The 13,659-nt window shown below is 44.3% G+C and overlaps 5 protein-coding genes across 5 annotated transcripts; all 5 read right to left on the bottom strand.

Moving 5' to 3' along the window:
* Nucleotides 1-2,033: 2,033 nt before the first annotated feature.
* Nucleotides 2,034-2,888, bottom strand: LOC139124712 (uncharacterized). Its single transcript, XM_070690829.1, has one exon. It carries the CDS (start codon nucleotides 2,886-2,888, stop codon nucleotides 2,034-2,036), a length of 855 nt encoding a protein of 284 aa, XP_070546930.1.
* Nucleotides 2,889-4,071: 1,183 nt separating this feature from the next.
* LOC139124711 (uncharacterized) lies at nucleotides 4,072-6,306 on the bottom strand. Its single transcript, XM_070690828.1, has one exon. It carries the CDS (start codon nucleotides 6,304-6,306, stop codon nucleotides 4,072-4,074), a length of 2,235 nt encoding a protein of 744 aa, XP_070546929.1.
* A 95-nt stretch (nucleotides 6,307-6,401) lies between these two features.
* Nucleotides 6,402-7,460, bottom strand: LOC139124710 (uncharacterized). The gene has a single exon (XM_070690827.1). It carries the CDS (start codon nucleotides 7,458-7,460, stop codon nucleotides 6,402-6,404), a length of 1,059 nt encoding a protein of 352 aa, XP_070546928.1.
* A 1,792-nt stretch (nucleotides 7,461-9,252) lies between these two features.
* LOC139124708 (uncharacterized) lies at nucleotides 9,253-10,620 on the bottom strand. Its single transcript, XM_070690826.1, has one exon. It carries the CDS (start codon nucleotides 10,618-10,620, stop codon nucleotides 9,253-9,255), a length of 1,368 nt encoding a protein of 455 aa, XP_070546927.1.
* A 50-nt stretch (nucleotides 10,621-10,670) lies between these two features.
* Nucleotides 10,671-13,393, bottom strand: LOC139124707 (uncharacterized). The gene is made up of 3 exons (XM_070690825.1): nucleotides 13,097-13,393; nucleotides 11,472-11,777; nucleotides 10,671-11,276 (listed from the first exon to the last, which is right to left on the bottom strand). Exons 1-3 carry the CDS (start codon nucleotides 13,391-13,393, stop codon nucleotides 10,671-10,673), a joined length of 1,209 nt encoding a protein of 402 aa, XP_070546926.1.
* Between the last annotated feature and the right edge of the window lie 266 nt (nucleotides 13,394-13,659).

Genomic DNA, 13,659 nt, shown 5'->3' with positions numbered 1-13,659 from the left:
CTTCAAGTAAGAAGTTTAGTATTTATGTCCAAATAATCGCATTTTACACCTCATTATGTCATATCGTAATTACGAGTGTCAAGTCTTCATGTCCACATGATCGCATTTTGCATCTCATCATGCCATGACGTAATTACAAAAGGCATGTCGTAATTACAAATGGCACAGCTTAATTTTTGGCAGAGATTCAACGCCATAGTTGTAGTATATCTCTTCGTCACCTTAATCAAGCTAGTCATTTGTTGCACGCTGTCAGAAATAACGATGTTGTTGATCATCCTTATGTAAATATTGCTTCCAATAGTTAGATGCAGTCCCTACAGGGAAAATTACAGAGTAAATGCTGTGTTTGCCTTTATTCTTCATTGTGATACCGGTAATGTGGAACAAAGTAGAAAGACTACAGATTGCTTTTCGAAATTCAGCCGACTACTTATCGTAATACAGGCAAACAGTCTTTCACACCTTCGCAAATGCCATATCCGTAAGGGTGTGAGGCAAGGGCCTCCTTCGCTCAAAATGTACACCTGGCGAACATTATTACTTTGCTTTTAGTGACATGGTAGTGTTAAACAAGTTCCAAACTGCGTACCTTTCACAAGATTACCATCAGTGTCACGGCATCACATGATACGCGTAAGGCCGATCACCGCGCCGATCGAGTAAAAAAATGATATGTCAGTTTGCGCTGTCTGATTAGGTGTACTAGAGTATAAGCCTTAAACGAGAAGTTACGGGACCGTGGGCCCACAAGAGGTGGATTACTGATGACGCTTCCATTTGCATACACTTGGGGGAGTTTTGAATTTTCATAGCGTCACTTCGACTGTATGATAGATTTGAATATCATGATTGGCTTTTTCGTGACATATGCAAAGACACGTCAAATGGTTGTACAGGGAACAAATTTTGAAACATAAGCGTTCTCCGACAAGTAATGGAACATATTTTACTCCTTTGGGCCCACAGGGCCCAAAGTACTAATGTGATGGCACGGCCCAATATGCCCAATATAGTTGGCCGTATGCCGTTGACGCAGGTATCTCAGAAACGCTTCAGTAACTTTTTCTAAAATTTGGTCAGATGGCCACTTGGGCATGTATCTCAAACGGTCTTTTTTCTCTTTTTGATTGAATCATTTAAAGTCACTTTTTTAGCTTTTTGTGAAACCACTATTTTCAATTTTTCCTCAAAACCACCGATTTGATCATTTTGATGTTTGGCATGGGTGTTCGTATAGTTGAAATGCTATCAGAAATGTTCAAAGTTTGGTGATACATGTCTTGTACAATTTTTAAATAATATTTTTTTTCCCATTTTTATTTTATATTTACTTGATTTTTTATTCACTTTTGCTAAAGCTACCATCTGCGCATGCGCACAACTGTAGGAAAAAATCTGAGTTGAAGAATCGAAACGGACGCCATTGTGTGGGATTGTTTACGAAGCAGGATCTTATTGAGTTCAAGTGATGGAGACAGAGGCGTTGACTGTATTTCTTCAAAACTTTATTACTACAGCTACGATGTACTGCTAAGACAATAACATAATGGGTGGATAAGGGATGACCAGTTCCTGTAGTGAGCGATGCACTCTAAATATATGCATACGCCGTGATGCATAAACTAAAGTAATGAGGCTAATTCAGGCTGTGATATAGCCGATTTTGGCGGGAAAGTAAGAAGCGTCTTTGACTTTGATTGGTTAGAGATGAGTCACACGTCAGAAAGAATTAAAACTATGTGTAAACACAGGATATTGGAAGGAACTGAAGAGATGACAATCTGTCTTCATTGTCAAGGAATTAAGAAGTAGCTATCTTTGTATAACGTTTCTCGACATTCTCCCGCCCGACAGAAAAGGTATCAAGTCTAAAATTCGAAAAATCATCGTAAACCAAAACTCGAGAAAAATGCAAAAATTGAAAGTAATCGAAATACTGAGTAAAATGCCTAGATATCATATGGTGAGTATATATGAGTATATAGGATCCATTAAATAGTGTCCAATATATATTGTCCGATATATAGAGTTCACATAGTGTTCTGGTCTTGTATCCTACAACGTGCAATGGCTGCTGCTGTACGTGTAGAACGTCGTTGACCTTTACTAGTGTCAGGCAGAATTGTGTCCGTGTCATTGTTGCTGCTTGGTAACAATGTAGAAGTGTCTGCCTTCACTTCAAGGGGATAAAGTTTCACAATAGGACGATTAGTGAGTCCGGTCGTAGTCTTGATTTCCGCAGATCGTATCATTCCATCCTTTCCGTAGTTTAATTTCTCCACGATGGCTAATGGCCAATGCATTCGTCGTTCAGTGTCACTGTGAACTAGAACAACATCTCCGACCTTGATTACATTGTTGGTAGTTCCGTTCAATTTGTGATGTTCACGTAAAGCAGGTAGATATTCTGAAATCCATCGACGCCAGAATTGTTCTTGTAATTGAGCAATGCGTACGTACCGTTTGTTCAAGCTGCTGCTATTTCCATAGGTTGGGTCCGAAAGTTCGTCGTCGTCGTATAGTGGGTGTGGCACGCCTGTAAGTGGCCGTCCCTGCAGAAGGTGAGACGGTGATAGGGGCGTCGTGTCTTCAGAATCCGTGTACAAATAGGTGAGAGGTCGGTCGTTCAACATGATTTCAATCTCTGTAACGATAGTGTTTAATTCGTCGAATGTAACGAAGGCGCGACCGAGCACTTTCTTTATACCGTTTTTAGTCAGTCCTATCATGCGCTCCCAGAAACCTCCGAACCAAGGGGCGCGTTTAGGTATGAAGGACCATTGTACACGTCGATTAGCTAAATAGCGTTTCACATCTGGCGCGTAGAATAATTTCCGTATTTCATCCGCGGCGGATAAATAAGTAGAGGCGTTGTCCGAAATCATCTTCGAGGGTAGCGAGCGTCTTGCTGCGAATCGTCGGAAGGCGAGTAGAAATGATCCCGTAGATAGATCAGGTACCAGTTCGAGGTGAACGGCGCGAGTCACGGCACAGGTGAACAAACATATGTAGGCTTTTGTTTCCTTACCGTTAGGCGATTTAACGAATAGCGCTCCGGTGAAATCCACTCCAGTAATTGCGAAGGGAGGGGCGTCGTTTACGCGATACGATTGCAGCGGAGCTTGTATCGGTATTTGATAAGGTTTGCCGCTCGTTTTCCGACAGGTGACGCATTTTCTTAGCAATTTTTTCACGGTCTGGCGAATCTTGGCTATCCAGAAGCGTCGTCGAATGTAGGTTACCGTTGTCTGTAATCCAGAGTGAAGCGCGCGTGCGTGTGCGTTCAGAATCACGAGATCGGTGAACCGATGAGCTGGGGGTAGTAGAATTGGGAACTTTGTCACAAAGTCAAGGGACGCATTGTGTAGCCTCCCCCACAACATAGAATGCCGTCTTTATCGGTAAACAGTCCGAGTTGTCTGCTTAGCAACGTCTTCTTCTTGTTATCGCGTATTTTCTTTGCGATGTCGGCGAATTCTTGTCTTTGTACATCTTTAATCCACTCTATCTCAGCGCGATTGAGTTCGTCAGCGGTTATCAGTCCGGTTTTGCGAGATGCCTTTTGTTTTAGGTTGAGATAAAACGCAGGACTAATGCGGTTACGCGAAGTAACTTAGTGAGACCGCTATATCTGTTGACGTCTATGATTAATTGAATTCCGTTCACAGAAGGTTTGCTTCTGTCATCACTAGGCTTATTGTAATCCTCACTGAGGGTACCGACATCCTCCTCAGTAGATACGTGATATGTTGAGCTGTCAAACACGGGACACACAGGCCAATCACCTTGTAGCCAGGGGCCTTGCCACCAGAGATTGAATTTCTCTTACTCACGGGATTAGATTCCATGTGTCAATAAATCGGCTGGATTGTCCTTGGTTAGACATTATTTGATCGTGCATGCCCGTTTCTATTTTTTTCACGCAATTTTCAACGAATACCGGAAGTTTCTTGTCTCTTCGTGTTATCCAATGTATAACGCATTGATTGTCCGACCACAGCGTACGATCTGTGATATTGACCTTGTCTTGCAAAGCGTCCTGAACGAAGCGTAGTAGTCTAGAACCGACTAATGCTGCCATAAGTTCGAGGCAGGGCAGTGATAATCCTTGATTGGAGCGACGCGTGTTTTTGCCATGACCAAAGACGTTTGGTCACCGCAGCGAAGGTATGCGGCCGCACCGTAAGCTTTACAGCTGGCATCTGCGAATACGTGTAGTTCATGATCGGCGCTCGTATTCTCGGCGAAATAACGACGGTCGATCTTGATTTCGGTGCTCGCGTTGAAGTCCGATACTATGTGTTTCCATCGATTTGCGAGGTCGGTTTCTAGTGGTTCGTCCCAATCTAAATTTCTCTTCCATATGTCTTGAATAAATGTCTTTGCTTTCACTTGAACGGGTGAAAGGTATCCGAGGGGGTCAAATAAACTTGCGGTTACTTGTGTGACTTCGCGCTTTGTCGCGAGATAGTCCGATTTCTTCACATCCTTTTTCTTAGCGTAAGCGAGTTGATCAGAGTCCGTTAACCAGCGCATTCCGAGAACACCCACGTTGGTGTTCATTTCCAGCGTTTTGTCCTTAGCGGCTAATTTGCGTATTTCATCATTGTTCGATGACCACGAGCGAAGGTTAAATCCAGCGGATTTCATGAGAGAGTTTGCGTCAGTGTAGTATTTCGTAGCTTCCGTAGTATTGTTAACACCAGAGATGACATTATCAACATAGATATTATCTTTAAGATCAGCGGCGATTGGAGTGTTATTGTTTGACTCCAAGTGTGTTTTGACGACTGCATTCAATATGAAGGGTGAACAGACCGCGCCAAAGAGAACGGTTTTAAAACGATAAACTTTGAACGGGCTCTCAGGGTCGCTTGGGTCAGATAACCAGAGGAATTTTGTGAATTTCCGGTCATTTTCGTCAAGACGTACATTGAGAAATGCTTTCTCGATGTCACTGCTGAGCGCGATGTCATGCACTCGAAATCTGAGTAGAATTGATGAGAGATCATTAAGAAGTGGCGGTCCAGTCTGTAAACAGTCATTTAGACTAGGTGAATCTGATTGTCTGCAGCTGCAATCATATACAACACGAATGGGTGTAGTCGTCGAGTCTTTCTTTACTGAGCGATGGGGAAGATAATGTCCGTTTGCTTTATCATCGTCGTCGACTTCCTCGATAAAGTCGCGAGACTGTTGGTCAATTAAGATGTTGTTGTATACTTTCAATAAATCGGGCGTTAACCGACGCACCATAGCGTGTGCGTTTTTCAGTAATATGATAATTGGTCGGCAATGGCGGGTGGTCGACCTTCCATGGTAACTTAGCAACGTATTTTCCGTCTTCAACTCGTAATGCGTATCACGATATAATTCGAATTCGCTTACCTCAGTGTCCTTGGCGTTTACTTGGTCTCTTATTCCGATTGTTTCCAAGTCCCAGTAGTTTTGAAGTTTCATTTCCTCTTCAACTGTAGTCGTAGCGATGTGTAGAGTGGTCGCGTCGGCGTTTGGCGCGTTTCGTATACCAGTGCGTCCCGACAATAAGTATCCACCGAATTTAGAAAGTACGGCGGTCGGGCCTGGTCCCCTTACAATGTCATCTTCGATAAAGTCCCAGTAATAATCAGTTCCGATTAATAGCGATATCTCGAATGATTCGGCGTCAGAGGGTGGGTGCGCTAATTTTAAACCCTTTATGTGAGGTAAATTCAATACGGAACGTGAAATTTTGTTTTTCACGCTGATTGATTTCTCCGGAACGATTAGCGCGCTCATTGACTTCGGACCGTCGCGTGTCTGAAGTGCGAATGTTACCATTTCAAACGATCTGGCGTTAGCAGTTTTGTCACCGAATCTCTTTAATCCGTATACGTCCGAGGTTTGTGGCTTCATATCTAGCTTCGTTACTAGATCCCGTGTAATGAAGGAAATGTCCGAGCCTTCATCGAACAATACCGTAGCGTTGATTGTATTTGGACCGTAAGTGATTGGAACTTCGGCAGTTTTGTGTATGCCTGGCTCCATTTTCCGTTTACCCGAGTTACTCTCCGTTCTCGCGAAATTTACTCCAATCTGCGTGGCAGGTTGAGTAGATGAGGTAGGCTTGTCGTCGCCTCTATTTCCCGTAGCGTGCGTTTGAGTGTCCGTAACCTGATTGTTGGGACTTGGTCCCAATGCTGTCGTAGCGTGACTTGATTCTGTGGTACACTGTGAGGTGTGATGCTTCCTTCTGCTGTGGAAGCATTTCCCTTTTGATTTACAATCTCTGACTTTGTGTTTCCCGAGGGAGTTGAACCACATTTTATCCCTTTTAACGATTTCGTGGCGTTTGCTTCGATCGGTTACTACCGTACAGTCGTTGTGGAAGTGTGGTCCCTTGCAGTACGCGCAAGTTTTCAGCTTTTTCGGCTTCGAGGCGTGGCGGCCTTTTGCGTTCGTCTCGGCGTTCGCGAGAAGGTCGCGGTAGCTATTGGCGTTTCCGTAGATTCGGTTTCTTCGTCCACGTAAAGTATATGTCTCCATAGTGCGTCGCGAAGTTCGTCGATTTCCCAGCTTTTGTCTCCGTAATGTTCGTTGAATACAGCGATTATCTTTTTCGGTAGTTTTATCCAGATCGCCCTTTCTAACATAACAGCGTATTTATCAACAGTAATGTCGAGGTTTTCTAGCTCGCGAATGTGGTTCTCTATATCATCGTAGAATTTTCTCAGACTTGTGCGATCGTAATTTGGCTTCGGCATAGTTAATAGCGAATCTATGTGCGCGTGGATTATTTTGTGTCTTTGTCCGTAACGCTTTTTAAGCGCATTAATGGCGCGTTGGTAATTAGAGTCCGAAATACTCAAACCAGCGACTACGTTCGCGGCTTCGCCCTTTAATTGACCGCGCAGATAATGAAATTTCTGAATGGGTTCTAGCGCAGTATCATTATCGACCATGGACTTGAAGCTATCGTAGAAAGTCATCCATTGATGAACGTCGCCACTGAACGTAGGTAGTTGAAGTTTTGGTAGACTTACCGTCTTGTGAGGTGCTGAGACGGGCGGTGTGCGAGCTTGCCTGAAGGTTGAACTTGGGGTTGCTTCGATGGGTTTATTTTCCTTCTCTCCGATGAAACGCTTGATTCTGAATATCTTCTCGTGTGTCTCTTCGTTGTATTGCTGGAGGTCGGCAGATATGTTGTCGATGTCTCCATCTTCGGCGTTAGTGATGATCGAACTGTCGAGTTTTTGTATCTCTTCGTACGTTTCCTCTACTCTTGCCAGTATCATCTCCAGTATGAACAGTTGTTCGGGGTCGCCCTGAAACGCAGACATTGTGGTTTCGGCTTTCTTGAGTTGGTTCGTCACTATTCCGCGGTAGACTCCTCGTGTCCTCTTCAGGTTGGTCGTAGCTGGGGTAGCCATTTCCTCTGCTTGCGCTGACTTCGACTTTGCTTTCTTCTTTGAACTCATCCTGGTCTCGGCACCAAAAACAATGTGTGGGATTGTTTACGAAGCAGGATCTTTTGAGTTCAAGTGATGGAGACAGAGGCGTCGACTGTATTTCTTCAAACTTTATTACTACAGCTACGATGAACTACTGCTACAATAACATAATGTATCAGTGGGTGGATAAGTGACGACCAGATCCAGTGGTGAGCGATGCGCTCTGAGTATACGCATACATATACACTAAGCTGTACATAAACATATACTAAAGTAAAGTGGCTAATTCAGGCTGTGATATAGCCGATTTTGGCGGGAAAGTAAGAAGCGTCTTTGACTTTGATTGGTTAGAGATGAGTCACACGTCAGAAAGAATTAAAACTATGTGTAAACACAGGATATTGGAAGGAACTGAAGAGATGACAATCTGTCTTCATTGTCAAGGAATTAAGAAGTAGCTATCTTTGTATAACGTTTCTCGACATTCTCCCGCCCGACAGAAAAGGTATCAAGTCTAAAATTCGAAAAATCATCGTAAACCAAAACTCGAGAAAAATGCAAAAATTGAAAGTAATCGAAATACTGAGTAAAATGACTAGATATCATATGGTGAGTATATATGAGTATATAGGGTCCATTAAATAGTGTCCGATATATATTGTCCGATATATAGAGTTCACATAGTGTTCAGGTCTTGTATCCTACAACGTGCAATGGCTGCTGCTGTACGTGTAGAACGTCGTTGACCTTTACTAGTGTCAGGCAGAATTGTGTCCGTGTCATTGTTGCTGCTTGGTAACAATGTAGAAGTGTCTGCCTTCACTTCGAGGGGATAAAGTTTCACAATAGGACGATTAGTGAGTCCGGTCGTAGTCTTGATTTCCGCAGATCGTATCATTCCATCTTTTCCGTAGTTTAATTTCTCCACGATGGCTAATGGCCAATGCATTCGTCGTTCAGTGTCACTGTGAACTAGAACAACATCTCCGACCTTGATTACATTGTTGGTAGTTCCGTTCAATTGTGATGTTCACGTAAAGCAGGTAGATATTCTGAGACCATCGACGCCAGAATTGTTCTTGTAATTGAGCAATGCGTACGTACCGTTTGTTCAAGCTGCTGCTATTTCCATAGGTTGGGTCCGAAAGTTCGTCGTCGTCGTATAGTGGGTGTGGCACGCCTGTAAGTGGCCGTCCCTGCAGAAGGTGAGACGGTGACAGGGGCGTCGTGTCTTCAGAATCCGTGTACAGTAGGTGAGAGGTCGGTCATTCAACATGGTTTCAATCTCTGTAACAATAGTGTTCAATTCGTCGAATGTAACGAAGGCGCGACCGAGCACTTTCTTTATCGCGTTTTTAGTCAGTCCGATCATGCGCTCCCAGAAACCTCCGAACCAAGGGGCGCGTTTAGGTATGAAGGACCATTGTACACGTCGATTAGCTAATAGCGTTTCACATCTGGCGCGTAGAATAATTTCCGTATTTCATCCGCGGCGGATAAATAAGTAGAGGCGTTGTCCGAAATCATCTTCGAGGGTAGCGAGCGTCTTGCTGCGAATCGTCGGAAGGCGAGTAGAAATGATCCCGTAGATAGATCAGGTACCAGTTCGAGGTGAACGGCGCGAGTCACGGCACAGGTGAATAAACATATGTAGGCTTTTGTTTCCTTACCGTTAGGCGATTTAACGAATAGTGCTCCGGTGAAATCCACTCCAGTAATGCGAAGGGAGGGGCGTCGTTTACGCGATACGATTGCAGCGGAGCTTGTATCGGTATTTGATAAGGTTTGCCGCTCGTTTTCCGACAGGTGACGCATTTTCTTAGCAATTTTTCACGGTCTGGCGAATCTTGGCTATCCAGAAGCGTCGTCGAATGTAGGTTACCGTTGTCTGTAATCCAGAGTGAAGTGCGCGTGCGTGTGCGTTCAAAATCACGAGATCGGTGAACCGATGAGCTGGGGGTAGTAGAATTGGGAACTTTGTCACAAAGTCCAGGGGAGCATTGTGTAGCCTCCCCCCACAACGTAGAATGCCGTCTTTATCGGTAAACAGTCCGAGTTGTCTGCTTAGCAACGTCTTCTTCTTGTTATCGCGTATTTTCTTTGCGATGTCGGCGAATTCTTGTCTTTGTACATCTTTAATCCACTCTATCTCAGCGCGATTGAGTTCGTCAGCGGTTAACAGTCCGGTTTTGCGAGATGCCTTTTGTTTTAGGTTTGAGATAAAACGCAGGACTAATGCGGTTACGCGAAGTAACTTTGTGAGACCGCTATATCTGTTGACGTCTATGATTAATTGAATTCCGTTTACAGAAGGTTTGCTTCTGTCATCACTAGGCTTATTGTAATCCTCACTGAGGGTACCGACATCCTCCTCAGTAGATACATGATATGTTGAGCTGTCAAACACGGGACAGATAGGCCAATCACCTTGTTTTAGCCAGGGTGGGCCTTGCCACCAGAGATTGGATTTCTCTAACTCACGGGTTGAGATTCCACGTGTCAATAAATCGGCTGGATTGTCCTTGGTTGGACAATATTTGATCGTGCATGGCACATTTCTAATTTCTTTGACTCGATTTGCAACGAAAACCGGAAGTTTCTTGTCTCTTCGTGTTATCCAATGTATAACGCATTGATTGTCCGACCACAGCGTACGATCTGTGATATTGACTTTGTCTTGCAAAGCGTCCTGAACGAAGCGTAGTAGTCTAGAACCGACTAATGCTGCCATAAGTTCGAGGCAGGGCAGTGATAATTCCTTGATTGGAGCGACGCGTGTTTTTGCCATGACCAAAGACGTTTTGTCACCGCGGCGAAGGTATGCGGCCGCACCGTAAGCTTTACAGCTGGCATCTGCGAATACGTGTAGTTCATGATCGGCGCTCGTATTCTCGGCGAAATAACGACGGTCGATCTTGATTTCGGTGCTCGCGTTGAAGTCCGATACTATGTGTTTCCATCGATTTGCGAGGTCGGTTTCTAGTGGTTCGTCCAAATCTAAATTTCTCTTCCATATATCTTGAATAAATGTCTTTGCTTTCACTTGAACGGGTGAAAGGTATCCGAGGGGGTCAAATAAACTTGCAGTTACTTGTGTGACTTCGCGCTTTGTCGCGAGATAGTCCGATTTCTTCACATCCTTTTTCTTAGCGTAAGCGAGTTGATCAGAGTCCGTTAACCAGCGCATTCCGAGAACACCCACGTTGGTGTTCATTTCCAGCGTTTTGTCCTTAGCGGCTAATTTGCGTATTTCATCATTGTTCGATGACCACGAGCGAAGGTTAATCCAGCGGATTTCATGAGAGAGTTTGCGTCAGTGTAGTATTTCGTAGCTTCCGTAGTATTGTTAACACCAGAGATGACATTATCAACATAGATATTATCTTTAAGATCAGCGGCGATTGGAGTGTTATTGTTTGACTCCAAGTGTGTTTTGACGACTGCGTTCAATATGAAGGGTGAACAGACCGCGCCAAAGAGAACGGTTTTAAAACGATAAACTTTGAACGGGCTCTCAGGGTCGCTTGGGTCAGATAACCAGAGGAATTTTGTGAATTTCCGGTCATTTTCGTCAAGACGTACATTGAGAAATGCTTTCTCGATGTCACTGCTGAGCGCGATGTCATGCACTCGAAATCTGAGTAGAATTGATGAGAGATCATTAAGAAGTGGCGGTCCAGTCTGTAAACAGTCATTTAGACTAGGTGAATCTGATTGTCTGCAGCTGCAATCATATACAACACGAATGGGTGTAGTCGTCGAGTCTTTCTTTACTGAGCGATGGGGAAGATAATGTCCGTTTGCTTTATCATCGTCGTCGACTTCCTCGATAAAGTCGCGAGACTGTTGGTCAATTAAGATGTTATTGTATACTTTCAATAAATCTGGCGTTAATCGTCGTACCATAGAGTGTGCGTTTTTCAGTATATGATAATTGGTCGGCAATGGCGGGTGGTTGACCTTCCAATGTAACTTAGCAACATATTTTCCGTCTTCAACTCGTAAATGGTTATCACGATATAATTCAAATTCATTTACCTTAGTGTCCTTGGCATTTACTTGGTCTCTTATTCCGATTGTTTCCAAGTCCCAGTAGTTTTGAAGTTTCATTTCCTCTTCAACTGTAGTCGTAGCGATGTGTAGAGTGGTCGCGTCGGCGTTTGGCGCGTTTCGTGTACCAGTGGGTCCCGACAATAAGTATCCACCGAATTTAGAAAGTACGGCGGTCGGGCCTGGTCCCTGTACAATATCATCTTCGATAAAGTCCCAGTAATAATCAGTTCCGATTAATAGCGATATCTCGAATGATTCGGCGTCAGAGGGTGGGTGCGCTAATTTTAAACCCTTTATGTGAGGTAAATTCAATACGGAACGTGAAATTTTGTTTTTCACGCTGATTGATTTCTCCGGAACGATTAGCGCGCTCATTGACTTCGGACCGTCGCGTGTCTGAAGTGCGAATGTTACCATTTCAAACGATCTGGCGTTAGCAGTTTTGTCACCGAATCTCTTTAATCCGTATACGTCCGAGGTTTGTGGCTTCATATCTAGCTTCGTTACTAGATCCCGTGTAATGAAGGAAATGTCCGAGCCTTCATCGAACAATACCGTAGCGTTGATTGTATTTGGACCGTAAGTGATTGGAACTTCGGCAGTTTTGTGTATGCCTGGCTCCATTTTCCGTTTACCCGAGTTACTCTCCGTTCTCGCGAAATTTACTCCAATCTGCGTGCAGGTTGAGTAGATGAGGTAGGCTTGTCGTCGCCTCTATTTCCCGTAGCGTGCGTTTGAGTGTCCGTAACCTGATTGTTGGGACTTGGTCCCGTCGTAGCGTGACTCGATTCCGTGGTACACAGCGAGGTGTGATGCTTTCTTCCGCAGCGAAAGCATTTCCCTTTCGATTTACAATCTCCGACTTTGTGTTTCCCGAGGCAGTTGAAACACAATTATCCCTTTTAACGATTTCGTGGCGTTTGCTTCGATCGGTTACTACCGTACAGTCGTTGTGGAAGTGTGGTCCCTTGCAGTACGCGCAAGTTTTCGGCTTTTTCGGCTTCGAGGCGTGGCGGCCTTTTGCGTTCGTCTCGGCGTTCGCGAAGAAGGTCGCGTAGCTATTGGCGTTTCCGTAGATTCGGTTTCTTCGTCCACGTAAAGTATATGTCTCCATAGTGCGTCGCGAAGTTCGTCGATTTCCCAGCTTTTGTCTCCGTAATGTTCGTTGAATACAGCGATTATCTTTTTCGGTAGTTTTATCCAGATCGCCCTTTCTAACATAACAGCGTATTTATCAACAGTAATGTCGAGGTTTTCTAGCTCGCGAATGTGGTTCTCTATATCATCGTAGAATTTCTCAGACTTGTGCGATCGTAATTTGGCTTCGGCATAGTTAATAGCGAATCTATGTGCGCGTGGATTATTTTGTGTCTTTGTCCGTAACGCTTTTTAAGCGCATTAATGGCGCGTTGGTAATTAGAGTCCGAAATACTCAAACCAGCGACTACGTTCGCGGCTTCGCCCTTTAATTGACCGCGCAGATAATGAAATTTCTGAATGGGTTCTAGCGCAGTATCATTATCGACCATGGACTTGAAGCTATCGTAGAAAGTCATCCATTGATGAACGTCGCCACTGAACGTAGGTAGTTGAAGTTTTGGTAGACTTACCGTCTTGTGAGGTGCTGAGACGGGCGGTGTGCGAGCTTGCCTGAAGGTTGAACTTGGAGTTGCTTCGATGGGTTTTTTTTCCTTCTCTCCGATGAAACGCTTGATTCTGAATATCTTCTCATGTGTCTCTTCGTTGAATTGCTGGAGGTCGGAAGATATGTTGTCGATGTCTCCATCTTCGGCGTTAGTGATGATCAAACTGTCGAGTTTTTGTATCTCTTCGTACGTTTCCTCTACTCTTGCCAGTATCATCTCCAGTATGAACAGTTGTTCGGGGTCGCCCTGAAACGCAGACATTGTGGTTTCGGCTTTCTTGAGTTGGTTTGTTACTACCGCTTTAGACTCCTCGTGATCTCTTCAGGGTCGTAGCTGGGGTTCCCTCTTCCTTATCTGACTTCGACTTTGCCTCTTTCTTTGAACTCATCCTGGTCTCGGCAACAAAAACAATGTGTGGGATTGTTTGTGAAGCAGGATCTTTTGAGTTCAAGTGATGGAGACAGAGGCGTCGACTGTATTTCTTCAAACTTTATTACTACAGCTACGATGAACTACTGCTACAATAA

This window comes from Ptychodera flava (assembly GCF_041260155.1).
Source record: "Ptychodera flava strain L36383 chromosome 23 unlocalized genomic scaffold, AS_Pfla_20210202 Scaffold_24__1_contigs__length_23054250_pilon, whole genome shotgun sequence".
Classification (NCBI taxonomy): domain Eukaryota; kingdom Metazoa; phylum Hemichordata; class Enteropneusta; family Ptychoderidae; genus Ptychodera; species Ptychodera flava.
This window is presented reverse-complemented; position numbering and strand designations above follow the sequence as displayed.

Excerpts from the sequence above, each read along its gene's own strand:
- LOC139124708 (XM_070690826.1), bottom strand. The coding sequence starts at position 10,620 with ATGCGCTGGTTAACGGACTCTGATCAACTCGCTTACGCTAAGAAAAAG.
- LOC139124711 (XM_070690828.1), bottom strand. The coding sequence starts at position 6,306 with ATGTGGTTCAACTCCCTCGGGAAACACAAAGTCAGAGATTGTAAATCA.
- LOC139124707 (XM_070690825.1), bottom strand. The coding sequence starts at position 13,393 with ATGTCTGCGTTTCAGGGCGACCCCGAACAACTGTTCATACTGGAGATG. Across the intron at positions 11,778-13,096 it reads TCTCAGCACCTCACAAGACG|GGTTTAAAATTAGCGCACCC; the intron begins GTAAGTCTACCA and ends CCTCACATAAAG. Across the intron at positions 11,277-11,471 it reads TAAATGCCAAGGACACTAAG|TCTCGCGACTTTATCGAGGA; the intron begins GTAAATGAATTT and ends ATTGACCAACAG.
- LOC139124710 (XM_070690827.1), bottom strand. The coding sequence starts at position 7,460 with ATGAGTTCAAAGAAGAAAGCAAAGTCGAAGTCAGCGCAAGCAGAGGAA.
- LOC139124712 (XM_070690829.1), bottom strand. The coding sequence starts at position 2,888 with ATGATTTCGGACAACGCCTCTACTTATTTATCCGCCGCGGATGAAATA.